The 27,977-nt window shown below is 50.7% G+C and overlaps 8 protein-coding genes across 8 annotated transcripts; 4 read left to right on the forward strand and 4 right to left on the reverse strand.

Annotated features, from left to right (window-relative positions):
- Positions 1-619: 619 nt before the first annotated feature.
- MIND_01396600 (Arrestin-N domain-containing protein) lies at positions 620-2,104 on the reverse strand (the record flags this gene model as incomplete). Its single annotated transcript, XM_037370376.1, has 6 exons — positions 620-668; positions 719-903; positions 952-1,383; positions 1,434-1,799; positions 1,844-1,898; positions 1,944-2,104. The coding sequence occupies 6 exons, from the start codon at positions 2,102-2,104 to the stop codon at positions 620-622; spliced, it is 1,248 nt and encodes a 415-aa protein (XP_037213377.1).
- Positions 2,105-4,428: 2,324 nt separating this feature from the next.
- On the forward strand, positions 4,429-5,274 carry MIND_01396800 (RNA-binding protein; the record flags this gene model as incomplete). Its single annotated transcript, XM_037370377.1, has 4 exons — positions 4,429-4,678; positions 4,737-4,873; positions 4,922-5,025; positions 5,076-5,274. The coding sequence occupies 4 exons, from the start codon at positions 4,429-4,431 to the stop codon at positions 5,272-5,274; spliced, it is 690 nt and encodes a 229-aa protein (XP_037213378.1).
- Positions 5,275-5,290: 16 nt separating this feature from the next.
- On the reverse strand, positions 5,291-8,467 carry MIND_01396900 (uncharacterized protein; the record flags this gene model as incomplete). Its single annotated transcript, XM_037370378.1, has 24 exons — positions 5,291-5,368; positions 5,419-5,723; positions 5,779-5,838; positions 5,888-6,093; positions 6,142-6,178; positions 6,234-6,364; positions 6,411-6,449; positions 6,497-6,519; positions 6,569-6,627; positions 6,672-6,766; positions 6,816-6,829; positions 6,883-7,016; positions 7,063-7,103; positions 7,154-7,230; positions 7,278-7,312; positions 7,362-7,380; positions 7,425-7,527; positions 7,588-7,648; positions 7,704-7,819; positions 7,873-8,024; positions 8,072-8,088; positions 8,139-8,194; positions 8,241-8,361; positions 8,407-8,467. The coding sequence occupies 24 exons, from the start codon at positions 8,465-8,467 to the stop codon at positions 5,291-5,293; spliced, it is 2,040 nt and encodes a 679-aa protein (XP_037213379.1).
- Positions 8,468-8,605: 138 nt separating this feature from the next.
- Positions 8,606-9,617, reverse strand: MIND_01397000 (RAD26-like SNF2 family DNA-dependent ATPase; the record flags this gene model as incomplete). Its single annotated transcript, XM_037370379.1, has 4 exons — positions 9,477-9,617; positions 9,311-9,435; positions 8,994-9,263; positions 8,606-8,951 (listed from the first exon to the last, which is right to left on the reverse strand). Exons 1-4 carry the CDS (start codon positions 9,609-9,611, stop codon positions 8,606-8,608), a joined length of 876 nt encoding a protein of 291 aa, XP_037213380.1. The 5' UTR covers positions 9,612-9,617.
- A 135-nt stretch (positions 9,618-9,752) lies between these two features.
- MIND_01397100 (uncharacterized protein) lies at positions 9,753-11,202 on the forward strand (the record flags this gene model as incomplete). The annotated part of the gene is made up of 4 exons (XM_037370380.1): positions 9,753-10,014; positions 10,064-10,477; positions 10,523-11,073; positions 11,122-11,202. The coding sequence occupies 4 exons, from the start codon at positions 9,753-9,755 to the stop codon at positions 11,200-11,202; spliced, it is 1,308 nt and encodes a 435-aa protein (XP_037213381.1).
- Positions 11,203-11,237: 35 nt separating this feature from the next.
- On the reverse strand, positions 11,238-11,870 carry MIND_01397200 (RAD26-like SNF2 family DNA-dependent ATPase; the record flags this gene model as incomplete). The annotated part of the gene is made up of 6 exons (XM_037370381.1): positions 11,238-11,296; positions 11,347-11,373; positions 11,426-11,537; positions 11,583-11,732; positions 11,776-11,817; positions 11,868-11,870. 6 exons carry the CDS (start codon positions 11,868-11,870, stop codon positions 11,238-11,240), a joined length of 393 nt encoding a protein of 130 aa, XP_037213382.1.
- Positions 11,871-12,101: 231 nt separating this feature from the next.
- Positions 12,102-14,139, forward strand: MIND_01397300 (AA-TRNA-LIGASE-II domain-containing protein; the record flags this gene model as incomplete). Its single annotated transcript, XM_037370382.1, has 8 exons — positions 12,102-12,440; positions 12,487-12,637; positions 12,667-12,863; positions 12,910-13,220; positions 13,264-13,357; positions 13,407-13,961; positions 14,007-14,065; positions 14,115-14,139. The coding sequence occupies 8 exons, from the start codon at positions 12,102-12,104 to the stop codon at positions 14,137-14,139; spliced, it is 1,731 nt and encodes a 576-aa protein (XP_037213383.1).
- A 2,159-nt stretch (positions 14,140-16,298) lies between these two features.
- MIND_01397400 (uncharacterized protein) lies at positions 16,299-18,626 on the forward strand (the record flags this gene model as incomplete). Its single annotated transcript, XM_037370383.1, has 4 exons — positions 16,299-16,401; positions 16,451-16,751; positions 16,798-17,592; positions 17,642-18,626. 4 exons carry the CDS (start codon positions 16,299-16,301, stop codon positions 18,624-18,626), a joined length of 2,184 nt encoding a protein of 727 aa, XP_037213384.1.
- Between the last annotated feature and the right edge of the window lie 9,351 nt (positions 18,627-27,977).

Raw genomic sequence — 27,977 nt, forward strand, 5'->3', positions numbered from 1 at the left:
AATACGCGTCGACGCCCGCTGGGATAAGGTCGGACGCGCAACACTCATCGAAGTCCAGATCCAAGATGTGACCAAACATCCGAGTCTGGCCATCATGATCACGCCCCCAATACCAAGTTCTACTTCGCAAACAACCTCAGACGACCTCGTTTCGCTCCTCAAGTCGAACCATGCGTTGACGTCCTTACAGAGTCTAAGAACTCAGGTCCAATCGATTGTCCACGAGAAACAGCAAAAAATTATGGACCCAGAGCTGCATTGACTGGGATCATTAAATAAAAGAGTGACCGAGAGAATGAACACGCGAGGTACAGAGAGACTCTCTCTCGCCTGTTCACGACTTTCCACCAGAAAGTCTCACCGAAGTTCCGACATGGCAGACACTCTGCTGCTTTGCTTTCTCCAATGCCCCAAAGAACCCTTTGTGAATATTCTCTTTCGACGACCGCAATTCGGACATTAAATTTGGTATTCCGGGCTCAAATACGAGACATCCACTTGGAGCCACAAATATGCAGAGGGGGCGGTATATCAAGTTTGGGACGGAAGCCAGACTTCCTCGATGGGATGATTTGATGCTAAACGACCTGTAGCATTACTGAGATGATCTGGATAAATGCTACTTCTTGTCGTCTTCCCACCCGTGGTGATCCCCTGCCCAATACGCTCTGTTGCCACAGTCTAAGAGGTCTATTTCATGCATTCGACAAGAACTCACGGTGGTAAATCATCCAACATCGGTGGTGGACCAGGCGGAAGGACATCTGCATACGAGGGACCACTTGAGCCCGCGACGCCTTTTGGAGGCGGTGGACATGGTCTGCTTGTATCTAATTGGATCGGAATGAATATCTTGAAGTCGTTCCTAATTCCGGGGAAGGGGATTGTAAAAGTAAGTTGATACTAAAGAGAAGTCAGCCTTATGTCAAGAGAATAACCAAAAAAACTTGCATGCCACCGAAGAGTCTCGCCTTGCCATGTCGGCGCATAGTTAATGGTCACCGCCGATTCGAACTTGATCGCGCGACGCCAAAAACCCTTGCCCTTCTCATCCTTACTGCCTGGCGCTACAATCCACTCAGGCGGACTCTCGGTATGGACAACAGCAGCGACACAATGCGGGTCTCCAAGGCTGTTTGATAATTTGTACGTGTCTTCGACTTGTCGCACTCTGGATTTGACGCGCAACTGGGTCCAGCGATATAAGCTAAGCTTGACTTCAGAAGAAAGTGTCGGTGGCGCGGGGAAGAGCGGTTTGCCATTCTTGTCGACTGGCTTGTCGGGACAGTCCTCTCGGTCCATTGGCTTAGTGTCCGTTTCGATTAGCAAGCTGAAAGGAATCGGCGTTGAGATCGGGTAGAACCCAAGGTGGGGCATTGTGAACTGGGATTTGGCGTGTGAGCGAGGAACAAACGAGAAAGAAAAAAACGCACTGTGGCCCTGGCATGCGAATAGTCGCCCCATATCCCTCTCCGTAGTTTCTCCTCCCTGACCCAAGGTTTCCAAGCACCTGTCCACGTTTGCAGCAACGACTCTCGGGTGAGCAATTGGCGCGGTGTTGCAGCGGGGACGATGGAAATGGCTCGTCGTATGCGACGATTGAATTTGAACATTCCAGGCCGGTCCCCCACAACCTCAAGAGAGTAACCGATGGTAGCATGACGGTTGACGGCGTAGCAGTGAAATGACGGAGGCAAGTCGGCGGGGAGAGTGAATTCGAAAGGGAGGGAAAGGATATGTGAGCCGGGATCAGGATATGCAGAGCCTTGGGTCCACAACGGTGTTTTCTGGTGAAAGAGCTAGAACCAGGTGAGCTTAGTTGAGCAAGTACGACGAAACACACCGGGATAGTCTGCTTATACGTTGTGGACGATTGTCCATTTGACTCGGTTATACTCCTGGAGGAGGTTAATTAACTGCCTAAGACGTGGCAAGAAACTAACGTATGAATGCTGCCCCGAAACTTGATCCTGACCTGCTCTATCTTGTCTTCTTGAGCCAGCTGCACGTTGACAAGTACGGTCCCTTGTAGGGTCTCCCCCGCAACCCTTGTGATGTTTCGGAATTGCAAGGTAATTGGCCCGTCGTCAGAAGGGGGAGACATGATAAGTTTGGTCGACTTTTTTCTGAGGTGGTGCCTATATATACCCTATACTGTAGCTTCCCGACAGCTTTTAACAGCTCTTTGCTCTTCCTTGTGCCCGTGATCGTCGAAGAAATATTTGCACGCAACCACCCGTGGCATTTGAAGTGAAAGTAAGAGCAAAGCAGTGTTGATCAAAAGGTTGTTACCCAACTTGCCCAACACGGTCCGTGTTCCTCACAAGCTGCCCATCCTGTTGGCCCAAAATACCCTACGGGCTCTCTGTCATTTCCGCCCAGCTCCTCGCGTCCGGCCTAGGCAGCCAGCACGAAATATATCATATTTGTCAGCCTACACTTCGTGCCGCACTCTCACCACCATGTCCCAGGCCAACTCTTCACTCGAAACATACATTAACAAGGGCAAACACACCTATTAGATGCTCTTATCTCCGCCGCTGACTCTGTGCAGACGGGATCAAGGTCATTGAACGCTTCTTCGACCTCCCTCTGGACTATGCCGACCCATCTGGCGAAAAAATACGCGTTTTTGCGCGTAATCTGATTCCTAAGAACAAAGCAAAAACAGCTGAAGAGGAGGAAAAGCTGCCTTATAGTGAGTATTCATCCAGAAGTTTGATTTGAGCTCAACGGACAAGTGCTATACCTACAAGGTAGGCAGTGATCCATAGCTCGAGGTTTGTCATTTTGACAATTAGGTGGGCCTGGATTTGAGGTGGACTTGCAAGGGAGCTCCGGCTCTGCGGCAGAGGTAAGTAACCCTCAAAAAGTTCATCATGTATTACCATTGCTCACGGTCAGTTTAGATGCATGAGCGAGGCTATCAGGTCCAGCCAATGATTCAACTTTCATTCTGCTAACCAAATGCAGACACTTTGGTTGGACCAGCGTGGAACCGGCCTCAGCACAACTCTTGCTGCAGACACGCTTCCGAGCCGTCTCATCTCAGATCAGGACAAGGCAAATTACTTCAAGCATTTCAGGGCGGACAACATTGTTCGCGACGCGCCGACGCCGAAGAAATTCGCAAGATCCTTCTTGGACACAAGACAGATCCGGAAGACCAAAAGTGGTCGGTAACTGGCCAGAGCTTTGGTGGTTTTTGCGCTATCACGTATCTGTCGTTCTTTCCACAAGGCTTGAAGGAAGTTTTTCTCACGGGCGGACTCGCCCCATTGGATGAAAGTCCGGATCGGGTTTACGAAGCCCTTATTCGTGAGTATTATACTCTATTCATACTTGGGCACATGGTTTGCAGCGATCTTGAAAAAGCGGAATGATGTGTATTACCAGAAATACCCCCAAGACATTCGACGTGTGGGTTGTAGCGTCTTGCTTGATTTTGCACTGACTCTGTGAAGGTTCGAGACATTGTCAAATATCTCGAAGACAACGAGATCACGCTACCAAACGGGGGTCGTCTGAGCGTTAGCCGTTTCTTGCAGCTCGGAATAAACTTTGGTGGTACTGGTGGAATAGATCGCATCCATCGTAATTTTTTGTCCTTGCGCTACATGGAGTATGGTGCTTAAGGCCATTGTAGAGCTGGTCTTCCGTATTACGAACGACCTTGAGCTATTCGGCAAAATCAGCTCTAAAACGCTACAAGTTGTCGAGTGCAAGTACTCATTCGATGGCAACCCCATCTACGCTATCCTCCATGAACCCATCTACTGTCAAGGGTAAGTAATCCAAGTATCCGTTTTCATCTGACCTGTTTTGCAGCAATGCGCCGAAATGGTCAGCCGCGCGAGTGATCGCAAAGCACCCACAGTTCCTGTGGGCCCATGTCAAAGGGCTTGCTGACACCGAACCCATCTATTTCTCTGGCGAAATGGTCTTCCCTGATGCGTTTGACGACTTTGTCAACCTCAGACCACTCAAAGGCGTCGCCGAGCTTCTTGCCAATGACAGTTCCTGGGGTAAACTCTACGATATCGAACAGCTGCGCAAGAACGAAGTCAAAGTCTCCGCTGCTACGTAAGCTACCTCGCCCATAACTTCCTCTACTCATATGGCTGTCAGCTACTACAACGACATGTATGTCCAATTCGATCTAGCGCAGGAAACTGCAGCCACGATCAAGAATACGGAGCAGTATATCACGAACATGCTGAACCACGATGGCTTGAGGGTGGACTCGAAGGATGTGATGAAGAGACTGTTCCAGCTTTCAAAACGTGAATACGATTAGCTGTAACCATACAAATTTGCCTCCGATCTCACTATCTTATCGCTCGTTGCCGCGGCCAATCTGATCGCTCTCACAAGGTGCCAGTCACAGAAGCGTTACACTTGCCCCGACACGACTCTCACCCGACGTCCATGGCACTCTCCTTCCTCTTCCCTAAGCAACCCCTGCAGTCCCCGAATGTTACCGACGACGGCGCATGGGTCTTTTTTGGCGGCGCCTTTCGGACTTGGGCAATCTCCAACAACGACGATGGGAGTTTCACGTCGCGTCAAATATTTGCACACTCCAATCCACACACCGGGCATGTACCCCTTCTCACTCTCCTTTCACGACTTTCACTCATAGAGGTCTCTAGTGCTGGTCGCGGATCGACGGCTACGCGTAATATTTAGCCTGCCTCGGCAGCCATATTCGCTCACTCGTGGGTTATAATTCACAGCGCCGTACCATTGGCACTTGTATCAGACGGAAACCTTCGACGTCAACAGCGGGATTCTCTGCTATCTTCTGGACGGCAAGGAGGGGAAACTCCGAGCTGGCGAGAGCGTCACGATAGTTCCGGGGCGATGGCACACGGTTTACTCTTTCAAAGTTGTCTGTCCACCCAAATCTGAATTTGCCTAGTTCTGGTCCGACCCCGACTCTGGCGTGGATCTAGACGTGAATATCACAGTACGCGGTGGACCAAATCCTGGTTTCGATGAGAAGTTCGTCAGAAACTTCTACGGGTACGAATGCTCCCACTATCGTTTTTCCGCTTTGCTTGAGTAAGACACAGCTATCTCTCCTCATGCACAATGCAAAGTCTTGCGCCAAACCCGATACAAATGCTGACCTTTATGTATTCTGCCGACGTCGTTCTCGATATGCCATTGGGGCTTGGACGGCCAGCCAATTATGTCTTGGGTAATTGGTTAGGCTGGCTTGGGGGTTTCAAGACCGAATACACCGCCTTTTCAGAAGAGAAGGCGAAATAAACCAACATATATGCGTTTACTTGCTATCGCCCTGTTGTTCTACAAACTTTTGAATCTGTACTACAGGGAACTCGCTAATACGCAGCTTGGTGGCCTATCTTCTGCATCAGTGGGAGCCTGGGTGTGTATACAACAAATACTAACGCCAAATGGCCAGAGAGTTATATTTCTCATGCCACCCAAGCAACTCGGATTCTGTGGTGGTGGGGCAGCAAACATGTCTCCCGCAAGCGGCCAGTCGATACGGCAGGCAGAAACGCTGAGCGTCACTGGCGGCAGGCCAGAGTCGAATATGGGTGACGGAAGCATGCCTGATCTTGGTGGGTTGTTCACGAAAGCGAGTGTTGACGGGTCAATAGCATATTGCCACGCATCTGCCGGGGTAAACTCGAGATCGACCGCACGAGGCTCAGCAGGATGGACTGCGAGTTGTCTCTCGACGCGAGGGACTGTGCAAATCAGCTGTAAGTCATCATGTCGGGACATTATTGAAAGTCTTCGTACTGTCAAAAGCGTAGTTGAGTGGGCCGCGATGAACCGCGACGGACTGGTGTGGGCGGCTTTCTGGGCTCGTGTTATAACAAATCTTGGCACGCATATGTGGATTGCCCACCGATGCGAATGTCTGAAGGGAGTTCAAGCACAAGCGTTGTGATCCCAGCCTGAATAGAGACTTGATGGAGGCCATTCTTCGGGGCGACAGGCTGAGGAAGATCTCCGTTGATTGAGAGGGTCCCCCTGGAAATCCAACCTGGAATCCGGACGAAATAACTGAATGCTTTGCTCGCTGTGATCGTGGTCGTTAACTTATCACCAAAACTACCAAGTTATATCAAGATGAGGGAGTAAAAGGAGCAAAACACAGACGGATATAGCGTTTCTACGCTGGCGGTAACAACGTTATCTGGGCTCACGTATGGGTTAAAGCGTCAAAAACAGTTGGATCGGCTGATAAAAACCTTGTGAAAGGATAACAGAGGTGCGAAACGGTCCTAGATATGCATGGACGAGTGATTCGTTGTTCGGCGTCGTTACGAAGGCGTTCGTGATGAACTTAGGGAATCCTTGAGGAAAGTCAACAGTACAGCAACTGCCAAAATGATCAAAATGGGCAAAAGTGATTGTAAACCACCAACGGATAGTTAGGCTCGAGTCCAAAAACATTGCTGTACGGCCTGTGACACATAAATGAAGATTCGACCAATGCACAAGGCTAACATACCCATCCTCGGGAAATGGATTGGGCTAGCAGATCGGTCCATAAAAGTTTCGGACAAGCCATGAGCACACTCACAGTCATGTTCTTGCTAGCCACTTGATTTTGCTGTTGCAAATACTGACGGCCCCACATATCTGGGTTTTTAGGACTATTGGAAACGGTTGAGGTAACTACCTACCTCCCGTAAGTGTTGCAGGCAAAGCATTGTAGGCCATCCGTTCGACCTGATCGGCGTATTTGGGATCGCCAGTCACTTGGAATAAGTAAGAGCCGCTGGATTGTACAAATTAGATGCAGCGTTCTTAAGCCAGAAGTAACATACGAGAACATGGCTTCCTAAACATCGATGGGTCCCTTTCAAGTTTTACCAATGATCGCAATCCACATACCACAACAAGACAGAGCTCAGTCCTATCAAGTGTTAGGCAAGTTGGCTGCATAGTATGGAAACATGCCCTCTGACGGCTTCGAGTCCTGCTAAATATTCGTCCGCTGCAAAAGCTCCCGACGGTCGACCATGATACTGGAAAAAAGTTAAATAAAAGATCTTATCACGAGAGTTTTCCTACCTTGAAGAGCATATCCCAGCCGCTGCTTGCGATATCGAGGTCTGCATGTCAAGAATAAAACACTCAACTTGCCGAATTTTCGGTTGACAACTGACCAGTCTGATTGTGCGTAAACCGATATGTAGCTGGGAGCCCTTTGAGTCCTTCAGCAATGTTGACACCGTGCCACTACCAAGGCCGATTAACAATAGGCTCTGTGATTGGACCGCACTGACAGACAACTCTGGAAATGGATTTTCAAGCTTTTCGGCTATCGAATTTATTCGCAAGGCTTCTTGTCTGATTCCAAAAGAGAATACCTTCGATCTTAGGGAAGAACTAGATGGGCGTCAGGAAGACAGAGAAGGTATAGGAATATCGACCTTTTCTGAGAAAACAAGCTCCCATGGGATTCCACTCCATTTGGATTCTTGCATGGTGTCCAGCAAGAGCTCTTCTTGACCGTTCGGATGATTGTCGTAAAGCCTGATATGGTTGGTCGGCCAGTGAACCTACAAGAACTTGAAGATGTGAATGGTCACGCACCACTGTAGTGTCACGACAAAATCTTCCCAACGAGTTTGAGCCCATTCTTCAGTACCCACTCCTGTTAAATTATTATAGTTCGGGCGTCGACAAAAGCGCGATCATGATCAAGTTACCTGCTTTCAACATTTTGTTTGCGAGGGGCACAAAACGATGCAACGCGTCGACGACACGCGAAGTAAGCTCGGGATAGACCTCCGTCATCTGAATAGCTCCGAAGAAGAACGGGTACCTCGCCAAACAGTCAGTTACGGGTTCGATTAGAGAGAAAATTTGCCGATGTACCGTCCCCATAAGACACGTCGCTTGTCTGTACCCACTTCTGGCCCAAGCCAGCCCGTTTCGTCTTGCGTGTCAAGCACGTATTCGAGGAACTCCAGTGTCTTTTGATTGATGACAGACGAGTTAGCCAGAATCCCATTTGGAACCATCGAGTTCTGTGTTGGTTCTGATGACCAGAAAACAAGGCATCCCAACGACATACAAACCAGTAACTTCCGGCTACATCTAACCGTCAACGGCACAGAAAGATAAGCCCAACTGACGCGCACCTTCTTCCAAATACGAGTAAGCCGCCGGTCCGCCAACCCAGTCGGTGTCCTTCACCCTGTCCATTGTTTTGCCACCAGAAGAAGCGGCCGGGGATGGTTTACCACTTGTAGAATTCGTGCTCATGTCCTGCGAGTCCTTCTGTCTGCACACGCAGCTGGTCCTGCAGCCATCCGACGGGCAAAATCTTGCCCAGTGGAATCGAATGAAATTTCTTGGGGGCAACTGGGATGGGAGGTGAATGATGAAATCGCGTTGCAATGAGCTTACGCTTCGCTTTGCACAGATCAAGAGCCAATGCACAAGTCAAAACGAGGTGGGAGAGCAGCATGAAGGGTCTGTCCTGTGACTGGTCGATAAGCGAGATGCGGCGCTCACACGGGTGTCAAAGAACTGCTACATTGTTTGGTACTTGATACAGGACTGGAAGTATGCTTAGTCGCGCTTTCCATAGCAAGTTTCAACTTACTTAGTCTAATGCACATCCATAAACACCACTCGCGACGCTCCGCCATCGCTCGCGGTCTACGGCAAAAGTCTCTGCGTATTCGACCTCCAGATGATGCAGTCGCTTGCCGACGATGACCAGACTGTGTAGAGGCTGGCCAAAGACGTCTTCCGGCTGGACAGCAAGGTCAGCGAGTGTCCCTGCCACTATGCGCTGCTCGTCTCCCCCACCAACACGAGATAGTGCGACGGCGAGTGTGGTTTCGGCGGAGAGAATGCCCTCCTGTCGGATTGACTCGATTTCGAGGAGTTGTTTAACGGCGACTGGAATGGACATGTAGCGCGGTGGTTCGTAGATTTTGCGGCCACTTAACACATTAGGAAAGGCCAGATAAAAACGACAAACACACCGTGCCAAGTTCTCGTCGCTTTGCTCCTTGACCTTGATGTCCAGCAAAACCAACGTGTGGAGACCCAACTGAGCATTTTCCTTGATGCGATCGTAGAAACTGTCGGGTTTCCATGTTTCGGTGAAGAACACGAGTGAAACTGTCTGGCCGAACTGGTAGAGTTGCAGACCCGCAGCGCCGACGGCATTCATGATGGATGCATTGTGAATGACTCGTGTTGGTATCCCAAGAGCGCGGGCACGGAGGATGATGTCGGTATGGGTTGTAGCTCTGAAACTCGTCAGACGAAGAATATAGATAGGACGGAAAAAGCAAACCCAAGCGGGTCACCAACAACGAGTAAGGCAACATCCACCTCGTCAGCCCTGCTCAAGATTTCGTCGCTTTGTGTTTCAACCATGTCCCGATCGGCGAGGATGAGCTGTTTTCCATAGAATGCTTCCTTCCCAAGTCAGTGGAAACTGTCCGGAGTAAAACACTAACCAAACGCTCTTTTTGGACCATCAGAATGCTGGTATATGCCTCGAGATAGACACGTTCTGCGGCCTTAACAGCTTCAAGCCCGCGCACAGTGATGTCTTTTTCATCGCAAAGACCAAGGCCAATGATATAGAACATGGTTGCCGCTGGGAAGTTTGTGGAAAGCCGTAATGATGTCAACAATTCTTAGGTGCGCGTGTCCCTGACGGTCGGGGAGCTCGGCCTGGAGCTGGCAGGTTCTACTTAAGTAGGGAGGGGCACATGCGAGACCTGGAAGTCATGAAACAGCTTCCTCTCGATATTCTTATCCCAATTCTTGAGCCACTGATTGCGGATTCACGCGCTGATCTTCTCAACTGCAGTCTCGTCAACAAAAATTTCTATCGCATCGCCATTCCTCTCTACTACAGGGTTCTTGACGCCCGGGTGAGCAGTGAATCGCAGCTGAACTCTTTTGTGAACCCCCCTCGTCAGGATTTAACGATCCCGCTCCGCCAACAGTCTTGTCTGGCCAAATATATTCACCATCTTACCATACGCGGTCAGCAACGCGGTTTATTTGCCTGGGAGAGAAACCGACCCACCTACAGGTGCCATAACACACAAGACCCTCAGTATCGTCCTCCAGTGCACCAACTTGAACTCATTAACCTGGATCGACGACATACCCAGCTCGCCGAACTCACAGAGTGCATTTGACTGTGACCGCAGTCCAAACAATGAAACTCTTGCCCTCCTTGGTGTCGCGCACCGAGTTCCTCGCCTTTCTTCGTTGACCCTACGCACATACAACGACCTCAGCTCAGATGCATGGGTTCAGTTCGTGTCATTCCCAGGACTCCGCAAACTTTCGCTGTGGTGCTTCTCTATCAGTGGATGTTGGAACAATGGTTCAATAGTGGAGTCACTCACACACCTAGAGCTTTGTGTGGGTTCCATCAATTCCACCGAATATATCTCCCTCTTCGTCAGTCTTCTCAACTTAGAGTACCTGCGGCTGAAAGGTAATTAATCCCAAACTTAATTATGTTCACTGAAAATAATGTCAGGAGCTCCATCCAGCGCCATCGCTTCCCTTGCTGCACTTCTGCCCAAGCTTCGAAGCTTCGACACTGACTTTGTGTCGGCGCCGTTATCAGCAGTTGACGACCAGCAAACATTGCAACTCCATCATCTTACGGTGCGAACGAGCACAGACGCGTTGACCCCCTTCTATTCGTGGCTTCGACAATTGGCTGGCCGTGGTCCTGACGAATCGTTCATACTACATGCATTTGCTGTCCGCGCGAAGCATGTTGTACCAAGCGAATTCGTGAAGGGCCTGCCTCTCACACTGAGAGAGTTCGTCGTCGGAGAGGCAGAGCTTGCGCTATCGGATGTGTCGTTCCTTTGCAAGTCGATGTGCAACTTGATCAGACTGGAGTGTTCTGTGCAAACGCAGGACATTTTAGCTGTTGAACAGGCCATTGGGATGGGGCAGAGACTTCGCAGGGTGAAATTTCGAGGCCGAGGAATCAAGATGAGTCGAGTTCAGGCTCGAAAGTGGATGATAGAGCATGCTGAACTGAGGAATATTGGCATCAATTCAGACATGTTCAAGGTGTGCCCGTTGAGGTGGTGCTTAACTTCATTCATTCAATTGTTTCAGGGAAAATGGGTTCTTGACGCTGAACAAGGGCTGGTATTGAGGGTAGATGTGGCCGCGGATGGAAATAGATGGGGTACTTGACGCACTAGAATAACAACAAGCTCACCAACGATATACTAGCCACCCCGGCCACGTCCTCTGCCACCACGCATGGGACCGCCACGGCCGCCACGACCTGAAATCCATCTTGAGAAATTTGAAAGTAGTGACAGAGTAGTAGCGCACCTCCTCTATAACCTGGTGCTCCGCGACCTGAACCAACCACTGGCTCAACAAAAAAGTAACGCTTGTAAACAACACTCACCGCGGTTTCCACCAACGAATCCACCACGCCCGCCCCTTCCCGCATCTCTTGCTCTGTTTTGCTCATCCTTGACTGCGTCCAAGAGCGCATCTGGCACGCGTAGATATTTTATCTACGAAACAGATTAACGATCGAATATAGCAAGAAGAAATCGTACAGTGCTTCCCCGGATGTAGCACTCCTTCAGTTTCCAGAAATGCTCCCCGTCGCTGCTCGTCTGATATACCTCGCGGAGAGTGATGTTCATGAAGTTGTCGCAGTTGACCAGGTGTCCGTTGAATGTCTCGCCGTTCTTGAGCTCCACCATCTGCACAAGTTAGAAGGCGGAAACAGAAAAGCGGTGAGATTACCATGGGCTTGTTCTGGGCGGCATTGAGCAGGGATAGCGGGAGCTGCGAAAGTTGAGATGAGCTGTGGATTACAAAAACCGCTGTTTGCGCACCATCTGGTCGTGGTTGTCGGCGAGACCGCGTTTCGGTCACGTTTTATTTTATTTTTTCCGCAATATCTAACTCCGCTTGGACCACCACCTTGCGATTGCTCATTGGCGGGCTCTGACGAGGCGCAACATCGGGCTTATACCGGCGATCGCAACGCCAGGTCAGATTGAGGTGTGGTCGAGTCATCTTCTCGCGAAACAAATAGCTTTATCTTTTCTTATCACCGTAACGACAGCATGTCCTCCTCTATCCACATCGACGAAGCCACTGGCTCAGACACATCTGGGACTGGTACCACAGACCAGCCATACCAGTCGCTCGGATTCGCTCTATTCAAGCATGGCGCATCAGCATCGTTTCTAACACGCAAAGATGCCTCTGCTACATTCGAGGAGCCCACCCAATCGTCCGTTAAAAAGGCTAAGAAGACCGCTGAAGGCTTAGAGAAGAAGGCAAAGAAAGCAGAGGAGTTGGAGCGCAAAGAGGCGGAAGAAAGGGAGAAACGCCAACAAGTTCTTGAACAGAGCAAGAGCATCGTGCTTGTCGAAGATGCCACTCTTCCTAAAGCTGTCAAGGTATGTAGCTGCGGGAAACCTGGGTCCATGAATCTAATCTAAATAGGCAAAAATTGTGCATCTCGAGCCATTGCGGGGACAACGAGTACGAGTATTCGGCTGGGTTCACCGTCTGCGTTCACAAAAAGGGCTTATTTTCATCGACCTCCGTGACGGTACTGGCTACCTCCAATCCTTGCTCTCTGGCCTTTCGGCAAGTTACTCTACTTCGTCTTAATCGCAGGAGATCACACCTATTCCCAGATCCAAACATACGAAGCCCTGACACTCTCGGTCGAATCGACGGTTGAACTTGTGGGTACGCTTCAAGCTGTCCCGGAAGGAAAGACAGCGCCAGGCGGACATGAGTTAATCGTTGACTTCTGGCGTCTCGTGGGCGGCTCTCCCAGCGGCGAGGACTCTTTCTCGACCCGAGTTAACGAAGTATATCTGCTAATGACGATTCACCAACTTTCTCACCCAAATTCAGCACTCCGACCCTTCGATTAAGGCTGATTTGCGCCATCTTGTCATCCGTGGCGAGACAGCCTCCAGCGTCCTCCGTTTACGCGCTGCGATGCTGAGCGCGTTCCGCAAAGTATATGCAAACCACAACATCTTGGAGGTTACACCACCGTGCCTGGTACAGACCCAGGTAGAAGGTGGTGCAACGCTTTTCAAGCTCGACTACTATGGCCAAGCAGCTTTCCTTACTCAAAGTTCGCAACTGTACTTAGAGACATGTCTTCCTAGTCTTGGAGATGTGTTTTGTGTGCAAGAAAGTTTCCGTGCGGAGAACAGGTGCGTGAGTTTATGAGCGTCAATCAATACTTAAAATCGCCAGCCACACACGTCGACATTTGAGCGAATACACGCATATGGAGGCCGAGCTAGCGTTCATCGACTTCAATGACTTGATGACCCATCTTGAAACCATTGTCTGTGGTCATTTGTTTTGATAGAAGCGCGCTTACTTAGTCGCCTTAGATTTGCGAAACAGTAGATATATTGCTCGCAGAGCCAGCTTCTGCTGCACTGATCAAACAACTCAACCCTGACTTCCAAGCTCCAAGCCGCCCATTTATGCGCATGTCATACGAAGACGCTATTGCTTGGCTGGTGTCGCATGGAATTCAGCACGCTGCCGAAGACGCCGATGGAAACACCATTCTTGATGCCAACGGCGCTCCCAAAATGGTCGACCATGTCGTCGGTGACGATATTGCTGAAGCCGCAGAACGACAAATGACCGATATTATTGGCAAACCCATCTTCTTGCACGGCTTCCCCGCCGAACTCAAAGCTTTCTACATGCGTAAAATTCCGGGCAAGGACGGTACCCCTGGCAAGTTTACGGAGAGCTGCGATTTATTGATGCCCAACGTTGGAGAAATTGTTGGTGGCTCAATGAGGATCGACGATATAGACGAATTAGTGGCTGCCTATGGACGCGAAGGAATTCCCACGGAGCCCTACTATTGGTTTACGGATCAACGCAAATATGGGACCTGCCCACACGGTGGATATGGACTTGGTGTTGAGGTGAGTGAGGCTCAAACCACTTTCGCTTTTTTAAGTCTATCATAGCGTTTCCTTGCGTGGCTTGCGAACCGTTATACTGTTCGCGACTGCTCGTTATACCCTAGGTGAGTAAAGATGTTCTCGTTACTCCTGTTGCATTAACAGTCTGACTAGATGGCCCGGACGTGCCACGCCTTGAATTCGGAATATAAATAGTTGTAACAGAGATATTCTTGTACTTGGAAAACTACCTACAACATACGGCCAGCCGTCGTCGAAAGGAACCACCGTGAACTCTTGATTCCTACTTCAACAAGTCTTGAAGTTCAAGTCGTCATTAAATCACTAGTAGCATGACAAGTCATCTAAGGTCAAGTCATCCCAACAGGGAAATCTGGATTCCGCTCCAAACTTGATATCCCGCCCCCTCAGCAATCGCATTCTTTGCAACTCTAGGTGAATGTCTCGTACCCGAGCCCAGGTCGAAACATCAAAATTTTCCCTCGCCTGCCAGACCGTTTCAGGGGCTGGCTTATGATCTAGAAAGTAAAATTTTCGCAGAGGACTCTCCGGTGCACCAAACCGACCACGGAGAAAGTGAACGAGGGTATCGGCCATGTCTGGATCGAGTGGTCTGGTCTCCGGTGCGAGTGAGCAGTCGGAGATGGTGAGACTCTTGAGTTTGGGGAACATAGGTCTGCTCTTGGCACGATCCATATGGCGGAAGAAATCGGGGGTGATTCGGCCAGGGAGGTGCAAACAAAGCTCTTCAATTTCAGGATGCATTCGCAGTGTTGACTGAATTTCATGGTCACGGAGACCTTGCGGATCCAGCACCGACAGTCGAAGAGTGCGCAGGTAAGGAGAACGAGGGAGCAGCGGCTCAAGCTCAGTCAGAGAACCTTCATATTCCAGACTGTATGCCTCGAGAAACGGCGTGTCAAAAGCGGCTGTAAGATCGACCAGGCTTTCTCCATAACCTCGGTCCACATCTTGCTGATAGAAACATGCAATGCGGAGACTCGGAAGAAGCAGTGGTTGGACGGAGTTTGGTTTCATGCGTTGAAGAACGTTGAGACGCAAGACCACAAGACTCGCATAAGCTAGTTGGAGAATTGGCGTGAATGGCGATACATGATAGTAAGAGTAGGGTGAGATTTCAGAGTACTCTGTCAGACCGGTCGTAGGAAAAATCGTGAATGTAGAAGCGTCTGAGATACCCACAACGCGTAGGTGAGGGGCCTGGGAGCGGTCGAGGTTCATGGATTGGCCGGGGAAATGGACGCGGCAAAGTACAAGTTCATGCAGGACGGGGAAATTTTCGGTGCTTAGTTGCTCGAGACGTTCTCCGAGAATTGGAGAAGATCCAACAAACATAGCACAATACCATCTATGCGTGTACTTGACCAGGAGGTCAAAGAAAGTGTTGACAGCATATTCGTCAACCCATAGACGGAAACAGAGAGGATGGTTTCCGGCGCGTCGTATGCTCGCGATGACCCACTCCAGTACTGATTCCATAGCTGGACCACCAATAAGATGTTTATTCGACGCGAATATGGAGGAAGCTTGATTTCCTCGATTAGGGACAAATCTCGGGATCCCATTCATTTCGTCTTCTACAAATCCTTCGTCAATTTTGCCCAACACCAATTTTATGTCGAGGGTGGACCAGAGCATTGGTAGAGACAACGCCGTGGCTCTCCAAGACCGGCACACGAGAGCTACCGCAAAAGGGGGACGCTCAACCGGCGCACGGTTTGGGTCGGTGGCAAGCGGAAGTGTGGGCATGAGGTATTGAAAAACTTCAGCTAGGAGCTCGGCAGGAAATTCACGCAGAGGCGAGAGAATGGCTGTATACCCCACGCTTTCCTTCTCTAGCTCACTCTTTCGATACTCGAGCGCAGTCAACACAGCTCTGGCCTCGGAAATTTCGGTGTCGAGGGCGAGTATTTCCTGGTGTCTCTCTTGGAGAATAAGTCGGACCTGAGTTTTTTGGTGCACTGTGGACGCGTCGTTTGACTTGAGTAACGCATCCCAGCAGGTTGTTGACATGATAGTCTCAGTCTGAGTCCTAATTGACGTGACCAAAACTGCCGACCCGGCCCGGATCATTCCACCACAAACAAACGGTCTCTGCTCCTCTGGAACATGACCTCGCGCCTTTCGATGAAGTTGCACTATCCACCGCGGGAATAAGGATTTCGGTTGTCCGTCCCGACAAGCAGGATCCTTTACATGGCGAGCCAAGTGTAGGAGGAGGAGAAAAGAGTCATCCATGATAGGCGCCAAAGGGACCTACAAAACACACCTACACAGTGCACCCACAATGACACACATGTGTTACCTTCACGTCTCATGTCCATGCAGCCACTTCAAGAGAAAGAGGAAGCGGACTACAACCCAGAGATTGGAGCTGCCAAAGAGCCAACTCATGATCCGCCTTCTCCAGTTGAACCTCGTGCGTCGTCCAACCTTTTATATTGCCAGGACACTCACAACTAGGACAGCATTCATTTCCGCGTTCCCGCCCATATCGACTGCTGCGCGGGCATATCTCGAAAGCTTGCACGACCAGTTGGCCACACTCATCAAAACAGGCGGATTCTTTGTCCCTTGGGCAGGAAGAAGTCCACCACCGAGCGCTACCTACTCAAGCCCAGACACGATGACTTTTATTGAGGCCCTTGGGCTTCAAACGATGGATGCTAGAGATGACTTCAACCTCTTAACGCACGACTTGGGCAGGTTCTCAAGGGAACCTGTGCTCAAAGAACGGCTTTTGCGCCTCTTCTCCCCAAAGAACAATAAGTGCAGCAGTTTATACTCCCGGAGGCCTTTTCTGATCTAAGTCTAGGTTCCTCGTCAACGGCTCTGCATCTGGCAAAACCCGGCTTTGCTACGAAGGATTGTGCAACGCTTGGGGCCTTTATTTCACTATCGTCGTTGACGGAGGACGATTGGGTAGTCTCGATATTGAAAGCACAGTCGAAAAGTGCTCAAGGGGCTCATGGAGTGTTTCAGCGTACAAACTCGTAACTCAACAATTTGGCGCCATCTTACTGGCGCGCTTACTCTTCCTTCTCTACTTCCTGGACATCCTTTCTGTGAATGGTGCGCCACTGAATGACCAACATAAATTGCAGTGGCTCCAGTTCCAACTTCATCCTTGCTCTGTGTACGCCGAAGACAGTCCCGAATGCTTCTTCGGTCTGGCGGAACTGCTCATCGAGCATGACTCTGCATATATGGCGAAGAACATTGCCAATGCGCTGAGGCAGATAAAAAAAGCTATTGGAGCCGACTTCGAGAAAGGCTTTTTTATTGTCATTGATGAGGCTCAAGAGGCACTCGAGCAGTCTGCGATGGGAGAATCCCTCAACCAGCATCGCCAGCCTCTGCTCGTTGATCTTCTGCAAGTTTGGTCGGATATGACCGAGGGAGAGTGTACCTTTATTTGTGCTGGAATTGGCATACCGCAAACGACGATAGTCCCAACTGGCTTTTCTTGGCAGTGGACTTCAGACACCGGAGCGTTTGACGACCCCGATGAGTATGAGGCCTATGTGTCGAAATTCCTTCCCCCTCTTCTTCGCGATAGCTCTTCTGGGCATCTACTGATGGCGCGAATGTGGCGCTGGCTTAGAGGAAGGTCTGTCGATTGTCCGAGTCCAGCGAGAACACTTATTGAAACACTTCAGGCATCGGCTAACGGACGGGTTTCTTACCATCCTTATTTGTGAGGGTCTAGATTACCCACATACCTGCCTCTCGGATTACCTTAAGACGATGACTCACCTTCGGCCCTTGGATGTGGTCCAAATTGAGGAAACCGAGAAAACCCCCCCTGGATGGGGTTGGACGAATCGTCTTGGGCGACTGAATACAGAAAACGCCTCAACTCGTCGGTGTTTCATGGCCATGTTGCTTTTGTCTCATCGCACCCCAGATATCAAAGAATTCGTTACCGAAGCGTTGTATCGTACCATGGCCACTCACGAATCGTCTCCCTTTGGCGCCGAAAATGCGGAACTCGTGAATCGAGGATATGGCTACTGGACTGACGACAAACTGAAAGTCGGAGTCCTTAATGAGCCATCTCTTCTTGCCAGCGCTGCTCGGACCTGGTTTCCGCTTCCAGAACGGCCTTATCGGCAAGAACCGAATCGTTGGCCTGCGACTTTTATTGGCACGCTGGATCTCAATCCCCCAAGTACACCTGACGGAGTAGCGCATTGTCTTGTGTTCTATTTCTCGCAGGTGTTCGGAACATCAAGGCTGCTCACAGACATCTTCAAATTCCCTCATCAAATACCTGTGTGGGCTCGTCAAACAGCGCGGCTTGTCCGCTGGTACTGTAACAAAGAAGGCCAGCCTGAGTATTCTACAGTTGATCCAGAAGAGGATGCATCACGTCTACCACTGGCAACAAGATGCTCAACTCTAGACGACACAAAACAATGGTTAGAACATCGTCATGGCACCCCGTTCTGTCTCTCCTCCCTTCCCAACTTCGACATCCTCTTCTCGCTCCAGCTCGCAGATGAATCATTCCTATGGGTCAGCATTCGTGCATGCGCTATCGATGAGCCTATGTCTGATGCAGACTTGAGTTCCATCGTGGCCAAAACGGATATCGATCAACTTTTTTCCACCCAGGTGCGTTTCTTCGCACTGACATTCTGAATTCGCTATAACCAGTATCCCCAGGACTTATCATCCAATTCCTTGACTACCGAACTTGCCAACCAATTACGTTCTTTGCCCGGTCTGAGAACGCGGCCGTCTCTGCTACGGGTAGTATCATCTTTTCCTGTCGTGACTTCTGTTGACCGGGCAGTCGATAAACGCACACGAGATGTCGCCAGCGTCAATTTAAAGGGTCTTCGAGGGAGAGAAGACCCACCCGTCTCTGTACGCGTTAGACTAATGTCCCCGCAATTGAAGCAGATGCAATAGTCTTAAGTCCCGTTGCTCGGCGGTCTTTCAACTGAGCGCGCCATTAGCCTAATGTCCCTTCCCCATTTGGATTGTCACGGTGTTACCCCTCCTCTTTTGGAATCCAACCATATGCTCGCAACACCACTACATCCTATGCCAATCCTCCGCGCCGCGGTCCGCTGCCCTTAGAAAGTCCAAGGGGCCACGACTCCCAAACTTGGACATGGCTTACTTTCCATCATCAGTGCATCAACTGGTCTCTGTCTCTTCATATGGAAATTCGATAATTATTTCTGCTCTCCGTGACTGACTTTGGGTTTTTTCAAAGTCACGGGCGCGCCATGCGCTGGTGTTTCTCCCTCTCGTTTGACTGAATGGCCGGTACGTCTTGGTCCCCATTTCCTCGCCTCCCATTGATACCGTTTTCAGGAAACCGATGCCCCTCTCACAACCAAGACACCTTCCTGCTCATCCTCCATGCGTTCCTCAACGAGTCTGAGGGCTGGAGCGAGGACGCAAGGAAAAGAGTCGTCGCCCGCTCCGTCTCCCGCGCGTGGAAAGTCACCATCGACGCCAATCCGACTCTCTGGACGCGCATTAATGTCGCCTCCTGCATGAGTCCCCTTTACATCGACAGCCTTTTCGCGCGAGCCTCATTGGCACCAAAAACCATCGTAGTCAACCTCCGCAGCAAATACATCCAACAGCTCTACGACCCTCCTCCCATGAAACGTCGAGCACTGAAGCCGCACCCAAGCTTCATTACTGCGCTTGCCCAAAATATCGTCGTCAACGCGTCTACCGTGCAGAAGCTTGCCTTTGTGATTGAAGACGGGCTCCAGTGGAACTCATTAGTGCTCTGCATGGGGGATGAAGTCGCATTTCCGATGCTCTCGTCGCTGACCCTTGGCGGCGCTTCTTCCCGCTATCCTGACGCCCTCACTGTCCGCAGTTTATGCGGTATCACTCCATGTCTCCGCGAGCTCGTATTCGACGACTTGTCCTACCAATTTGTCATCGCCGACTACCAGAATCTCACCTCCCTCACTTTGGATGGCATGGCGGAGCATTATGGGAAACACGAGGGCAGCATCAGCTCTGCTATCCTCAAGGCTCTTGAACAATGTTCACGGCTATACACTCTCCGGCTCTCCGACAGCGATTGCGCACCCGAAAACGAATCTCTCCTTCCCGTCGACCTTCCGCGTTTGTCGGTGCTTGCTTATGCATGCTACGGCAATTGTCACGCGACACACAGCTGTGGTCGTTTGGTATCCCTACTCAATACCCCTCGACTTCATTCCTTGGCTCTCTCTATTGACGACAATCCATGCGTGGCCAGCTTCACTCAACTCAACGATTCGAAGTTGAGCAGAGTATCCATTCTCCATTTGGCGGGGAACTGGATGCATTTCGCGTCGATCAGTGGGACTGAAACCTTCCTCGAGCGCCTACATAATGTTCGAGAGCTCGACCTCACTCATCTAATGCGGCGGCGTGGCATCACCGACTCTTCCGATCCTGACCTGTTCGAAAGCTTCGTCTCAGAAGCTTTGATGCTGCGATCGCTGCGTACCCTCCTCCTTTCACACCGCAACACAGCACCTGGAAAGCGGGATCGAGCAAAGGTCAATCATCAATTGGCCCTCGTCTCACAAGCAGGGCATCAGTACCAGACAAAGCTCGTCAATCAATGGTCGCTGGGCCGTTGCGATCTGCGCCGTTCTTTCTTCTGCCCCAATGCCATACACATTCCTGGCTATTCTCAAGAGTTCATGCCTCATCAAGAGTGTATTCCTGTGACCACTTGGGCTCTCGTCTGCAAGCGGACCAACGATGACGCGACTGTCATGGCGTAGTTGGCGGGCCAGGTGTATCATTGACGTGCTTACTGTAAACATCCTACTTATCAACGCTGTACTGATTGTGTGCTACGAACCTAGTATGTCCAAAGTTTGATGTCTCGTTGCGCTTGAATCTTTTGTGCTCCTTCGTCCGCATCTCATATCATGTAATAAGTATGACCCAATGCAAGGAAGTCACATCAGTCGCCTTGGATACCATCTCCGAGATGGGTTGATCCCTTCAGTGTTGAGTCAGACTGATTGACTCTCTCCTCCAATATGATGCACCCACCTGTTCAACCCCGAGCACTGCGCTGTGTCGAAGACGATGAACTGTGCGGCCGCTACTTGTCGCTTTTCCTTCGGATTAATCAATGTATACAGGCTAGAGCGGAAACGACTTCGCAATCAAAAGGCAAAAGAGTATATGGCTGGGTCCGTACTCATGCTTATCCATTTTTTTTTGGCTCTGACTTGCCCATTTTTACAGTCGGAGAGCTCAGCTGAAGTTCCAACCAGCTGAGATCCAGCGGAGGGTTGCGGAAAGGTCTCGGATGTATCGGAAGCGATACAAAGAACGGTCTGACAGGTCTCAATTATGTCTGTCTACTGATAGACTGTAGTCGTCGAGCTGCCACCGCCCAAGCAGAAAACTTCGGTTCTTCCGAGTATCCAGCCTCCCTTCTTAAATCTACGCTTACATTCTCCCGATGATTTCGATTACCCCTTCACAGAACTCTCAGAGTACCTAATTCCCTCGTCATACACCCCGCCGCTTGTACTTCTCCCCCCTTTCTCACCATTAGATGTACCATCATGCCTACCCTCACTACCTCCATTCTCCACCTTTGACGCTCTCATGTCATCCTCACTACCCACGTTCCCCTCACCCACACTCGGTACTTATGAATGAGACCTGATGCCCCATCACTAGACGCGTGACAAATTGGCGTGGCAAAACCCATGCATCGACATTGACGACCTGGTATAAACGACATTAACTAAAGAACCGCCCCAACATCCCCCAACTTCATGAACAGCTTACGACCAATACTTCCCCGATTCTCTCGGGCTTTCGTCCACTCGTGCAGAAGGTCGACATACTTCTTTTCGCGCAGTCTCTTTGCTTTGAACTCCAGTTCATAGTCAGATAGTCCGCCCTTCTGGAGCCAACGGACTACCGATGAGTGGAGGAACTGCGACACGAAGAATTGCTTTTCGCCCTCGCCAACTGGCGCGAAGCTGTACATTTGAGCTCCAGCGGGAAGCAGCAATGTGTCCCCAGGCTTCAGGGAGACCATTCGCCCTTCGCCATGCATCAACAGGTGGCCGCCAGTATTGGGGTTCCATTTTCCGACAACTGTCATCGCTAGCAGATCGCAGAATCTGACGTCCCACCGTTTTTGTGGTCGGAAAGACGTCGCTATGTTGCGGCTGAACTCGCAAGTGCAAAACACTGAGTGCGGATAAGGAGGCGTCAAGTGGTCGTGATCGAATAGCCTCTCCATTTCGGATGCCATGGATCCACAAACCGCGGGGAAGAATTGTTTCGCGCACTCTAGTTCAACGTCTCCGTCAGGGAAACAAGTAGATGGCGGATGACGAACCTAGTTGATATTCCGCAATACGGTTCATCGGTGCGAGCTCCGTGATATCGCCTCCAGGGAAACTAACCATTCTCAAGGGCTTTTCGAGGGTTTTGGCTGTCTGCAAAAGCATTCGTGAGATGACCAACTGAGAAAATGAAATACAACTCACGGCATATGGCCCTTCTTGAAAGCCTACCCCCCATCTCATTGGAATGACATCTTCGAGGACCGACAAACAAGCACCGAGGGATTTGCAATCGGCTTCCCATCTCTTGTTCTGACTCGAAGGACCATGTAGAACAACTGCCGTCAGGACGTTGTGAGAGTCGACGAAGGGAGTCGGCAACGTTCTGAAGATGATACGGTGAGTGAGCATCACTGAAATAAGACGAGAAACTAACGGATGGAGGTCTGCGTTGACCAGGCCATACTGACGACGTAGGAGACCTTTGATGCGATTTCGCGGCAATGCCGCGCGGGGCGCCGCTGGAACGACACCGACGGCCTCATTGGTACTGTCGCCGCTCTTTGCCTTTATCAGTCTCGACGATCGACGCAGCTCGAGCTGAACATCCCAAATTGGCCACAGGTTCCGGCTCGTCCTCATCCTCGGTGTCATCCGAAAATATGGAGTCGGGTTCAGAACGCGTCGTCCGATTATGGCGTCCAGCATAGGTCCGTTGTGGGCTACGAGTCGAAAGGCTGGGAATGTCGAAGAACCCCGCGAATGCCTCGGCAGGACCAGACATGACTGATAACTCGCCGGTGTCGGAGCGTAAGTTGGTCACTATCTCCTTTTCTTGCTCTGAAGTCAACGGCGCGTAGTCCTCGGGAATGAAAGCCTTCAAGTAAGTCAGCTCCCTGAAATCCCGCATAAATACCATTCTTCACTGACCTCCCCTCGATAGAAATCGTCACAATCCTCCATGAACATAGTCAGGCGATTACCGAGCTCCAGCTCATCTCCCAGAGCCAAATATGAATTCGCTTTAACTGCATATGATGGGGGGTCGCGACGCAGAGGACGGCGTCCACGGTAGTGGGGCAACATGGACGGGGGACGCAAAGCCGACTTGAGAGGGCTCAAGCGATGGTGGTTGCCCTTTTTTTTGAGAGGGGATTGCCAGTGGGAATGGTTCGACATGCTGGTAAGATTTTTCGCTTTGCTTGAGGTCGTTCTTAAAGCTTTTTGGAGGTCATAATATGCGGCAATCCAATCAGATGGATGTTACCATGTATGCACCTGGACGCGCCGGTGGGTTTTTTTTTTTTTCTGGTGCGCCAGATCAAGTTCCGCTTAGCGAGACTCTCTGCGTGTTTATCTCTTTCCGTCATGAGGGTCAGTCAGTATTTCATCATTTCGCGGGTTCATACTCATACTCCAACTGCATATAGTTGTGGGTCGCATATGTTATCGACGCATTCACGCCGTATTATCCATCCTTGTCGGCCTCGTCCCGTTCCTCTAGTTCTAGTGCGTCCAGACGGAGAAGGCGTCGAACGACGCTGGGCCGACTAGTGAGCTTATCGCCATCGTGCCGTCTCGACATTGACGCGATTTTCTCTGCTAGCCTTGACGACCCTGGTTTTCATTAACCCCGTAAGTTCTATTCCATTTTTGACCATTTGATCATCTGCTGATTATATGACGATCTCGGATTCAGCATATCGCCCAACCTGTTCTGTAAGATTCCTCGCACCTCAGTCAACACAAGCTAACATGGAATTCAAGCAAGATTAGATTGAGTTTTGACTTGGAGGGGGAGTTTTACGAGGGAGTTTTCGAGGGCTATCCCTTGCGATTGATGGAATCGTTCATCGAGATCGTCTGTTAAATCTGCCGTGAAATCAATGATCAATAAACAAATGCTTTTGAAGTTCGAACGGCCAATTCACAAACTCTTGGTTCCCTCCCATATTCAAGCTGACCTATGCCGACGATCAGGCTTGGTCGGGCAGAGAGCGTCGTTCGACACGCGCGCCATCCCAGCCCATACAACGCAAAGGACGCGATGATCTTGAGCCTTGGCTTCAAATTCCGCTACCACGTTTGTGTATATTCTGTACTACCTGCACAACTGATTCACAGAACTACAGCTCCCAAACCATACGTGACTCTGGGCTCAGACTCCAATGGCCGCGCTACTCTGCTGTTTTCAGACTTCGCGCCGCGCACGCAACTCCGGCTGAAGCGACCCAAATCGAAGTCCCTTCATCACGGCTGGCGTCTTTCCACGGCCCGAGGGGTCGTACAGGAGCGTCTTCTTCTCCCTGGCCCCCGTCCACCATACCTTGAGCCAGCATCGCCATCTCACCAATGCACCATTTGTCACGGAGTACAAACTCACCCAGTAATGTAGGCGCTCGCTGGCCTCTAAACCGGAGTACTCATTTCTTCCTTCCCTGTCAGTTCCGCGTGTGGACACTCGGGCTGTTACTTATGTATGCGCCTATGGCTCCAGCGCAACTGGCAGTGCCCTACATGCCAGGCCGTGATCAGAAACTCACCAATCCGCAACGTCGACCTAGAGGCAACACTGAAGGCAGCATACCCGCCAATTGCTGCTGACCTGAGTCGCGTTACTTATTCATGGAGTGGACTTCTTTTCCCAACGGCGTAGGGCGGCGATTGGCAGTGGAGATAGCTACCCCAGTAGTACTTGTCTAATGTCATTCTCTTTTGGTGCTCGCATTTGCCCCGCATTTGATTCGTGTTTGCCTCGGATATCGTGACCGCGTACCGCCCCCGAACGAGCGATGGATGTGCGTGTGTCACCGCGTGACCTGGACTTGGCATCATGCCATTTGCCTCTTGTCCCTCAATTGAGACATCAAGCAAAAACTTCACCAACGGTCGGCGCTGTTGCCTCGTTGATGCACAACGCGGATTCCTGGTGACTGGGTCTTTCCATGTGGAGGGGTTTGATCGGTGGGCGGGCGACGCCATTTGTCTCTCGTCCCCGCAATTGACACATCACCCAAACAAGACCATTCAGTTTCGCACCGAGTTGGAAACGACCCGCAGCCCAGCACACCACTCATCATCAATCCTTGGGACTGCGTATTTCCCCGGGTCGCACCAAGGCACCAACATGATCAAGGTCAGCACGTCTGACTCCACTCAGCCCGGTTTCACCCAAAGTTACAGCTCCCTCGACGCTTGCGGGTGAGATGAGTTCGCGCAAGCGGGCAAAACAGGACATCATCGAGCTCGGTACTTCCAGAAGCTACGTTCCGACCAAGCGCTTTCCATCTCGCACCACTACTCGCAACTACTATATCACTGACGACGGTACAAACCGAGTGACAACGACAACACTACACGATGTTCAGTACCTTCGACCCGAACTGCCAGTAGGAGACGCATTCGCGGCATTCGAGCCTATGCCAGCGGAGCCATCCACCCAGCGAGAGCCAGATGTCGACGAGCGAGAAAATGTGGAGGGAGAAGAAGTGGGGTCCAAGCGCAAAACATACATCAGCTCAGTACGGAGGAGTGTCCCCTCATACAAGCGCTCTTATACTGATATTTCTATAGACCAATCCAATGTCCCAATGGCGACCACGCATGGCTCTTTTCCTCGATGAAATTCTTCGTCACGAAGGTCTCGGAAATGACCTGCAAGACCCACATTGCGCCCATTGCAGTCAGTCACTTAGCGCCAGCCCTACCGACGTCACTGCCCCACGTTTCTTCCGTTGTGAAGATTGTGGAAGACACCTACAGTGTCTGACCTGCTGTTTATCGGTCCATCAACGTTCTCCTCTCCATTTGCTCGAGGTGCGCAAAACCCGTTTTATCGAAACAATTCCTTAAGTTCCACAGGAATGGAATGGAAATTATTGGTTCCCCCAAACCCTTCGACAATTGGGCCAGGTCTATCAAGTAGGGCACGGTGGTTTCCCTTGCGCATTCCCTGATGTCTCCATTCACACGATGACTGTCATCGACCTCCCTCACGTCCACTCAATCCGAATCCGCTACTGTAACTGTGCCAAATCTAAAGATGCGGACAACATGACCCAATTACTGCGGAACGCTTGGTACCCGGCAACCGTAATTGAGCCAGCGACTTGCGCCACCTTCCGCACACTCAAAGCATATCGACTTTTCAACGTCGAAGGGAATCTTAATGTATCCGACTTCATATCTGCCTTGGAACGAATGACGAGCAGTATGGCCGTTTCGGGCTTGGTAGCCGTTCCGGTGGGTTCTCCCTCTTTTGCGTTGCTATGATACTTATAATCAATTTTCAGGAACGCACCCGACAATTCCATCGAATGTCTCGACAGTGGGCCTTTCTTGCCCGTTGTAAGCGTGCAGGTCGTGGCCATGATCCCGCTGGAGTTGAAAGGACACAGCTCGGTGCATGCGCTGTCGCCTGCTGGGCATGCCCCCATGACGGCCGCAATCTTCCAGCCGATTGGAGATCTGTCGACCCTCGCCTCCAGTCAGTGTGCCTGAAAACTGCCCAATCATGCTAACTCGTGTCTTCGCAGATTCCTTTACATGCTTATTGTGGCGATGGATGCAAATTTCCGTCTCAAAAATCGCCTTCGCGCAAACGAGATCAACGACCCGCCACTAGGACCAGGATGGGGATATTGGGTCGAACCGACAGGGTACGAGGAACATGTGAAACGCTATGTTAGTGAAGCAGATGTAAGTGCTCACTCATTAATTTTCTCTGGTGAGCCTTTTTGACACCTTCCCATTCAGATGAGCACCTGCATCGCATTCGCTGCCCTTCTCCAGAAAGACACTCGCATGACCACGGGGCTGCGAGTTTCTGGGGTTGGGGCTTGTGTCTGTGTGCGCGCCATGAGTGTGTACGCCCCAATGGTATGGGTAACCTGCAAAAGGGCGAAAGGTATTGCTATTAACTTATCTTATTCCTCCATTAACTGTATATCGAGGTACTGCAACATGGATTGGATCCTGTTCTCGGCCATTATGACCATCATGATTCTATTCATCACCATATCGTACGACATCGCCTGCCAATGGAAGGTGAACCTTCAAGAGCGAATGCAGCGACTACCTCCATCGATGCACAAGAACTTTAACGAAGTCAACGTCCAGTTTGGCCTGCCTGTTTGGCATGCGGAATCGCACAAGGACAAATGCAGGGATAAAAACACCATCTCTTACAAACGTGGCGTTGCGAAAACCGATGGGGAGGGAATTGAGCGACTCTGGTCCAATTTGAATCCAGCGGCTCTGGCAACGAAGGAGATGGGGCTTGGAAACCGAGCTGATGTTCTCGATGATCGCATTGACAATCATAACTTCCTGAAGAATATGACTCTGGGTAAGTATGTCATGATTTCACTGTGCGCGATCTAATCACCTGTCCGTCCAGGGAAAACGCTGCAACGTCGACTCGTTGTTGCTCGAAATGAAAGAGCGCAGCAAGTCGGCGCATTCCAGGCGGTCAGCGATGGCATCGCTCCAGAACTTCAAAGGCAATGGAAACGCGACATTCGTGCATGGGAAGAGGACGATGGGCAACCCAATCCTTTCGTGCTGCCGACGAAAGGTATGCAACAAGTTCTTTTTTCGTGGCATCTAATTTGACACTGATCTTGATCTCACCCAGACTTTCCTACTGAAGCGGAAATTCGTCTAGACCTTCAACGAGAAGAGCGACAGCAAAATATTG

The sequence above is a fragment of the Mycena indigotica genome (genome assembly GCF_014461135.1).
Source record: "Mycena indigotica strain 171206Taipei chromosome Unknown Mind.scaff0017, whole genome shotgun sequence".
NCBI lineage: Eukaryota > Fungi > Basidiomycota > Agaricomycetes > Agaricales > Mycenaceae > Mycena > Mycena indigotica.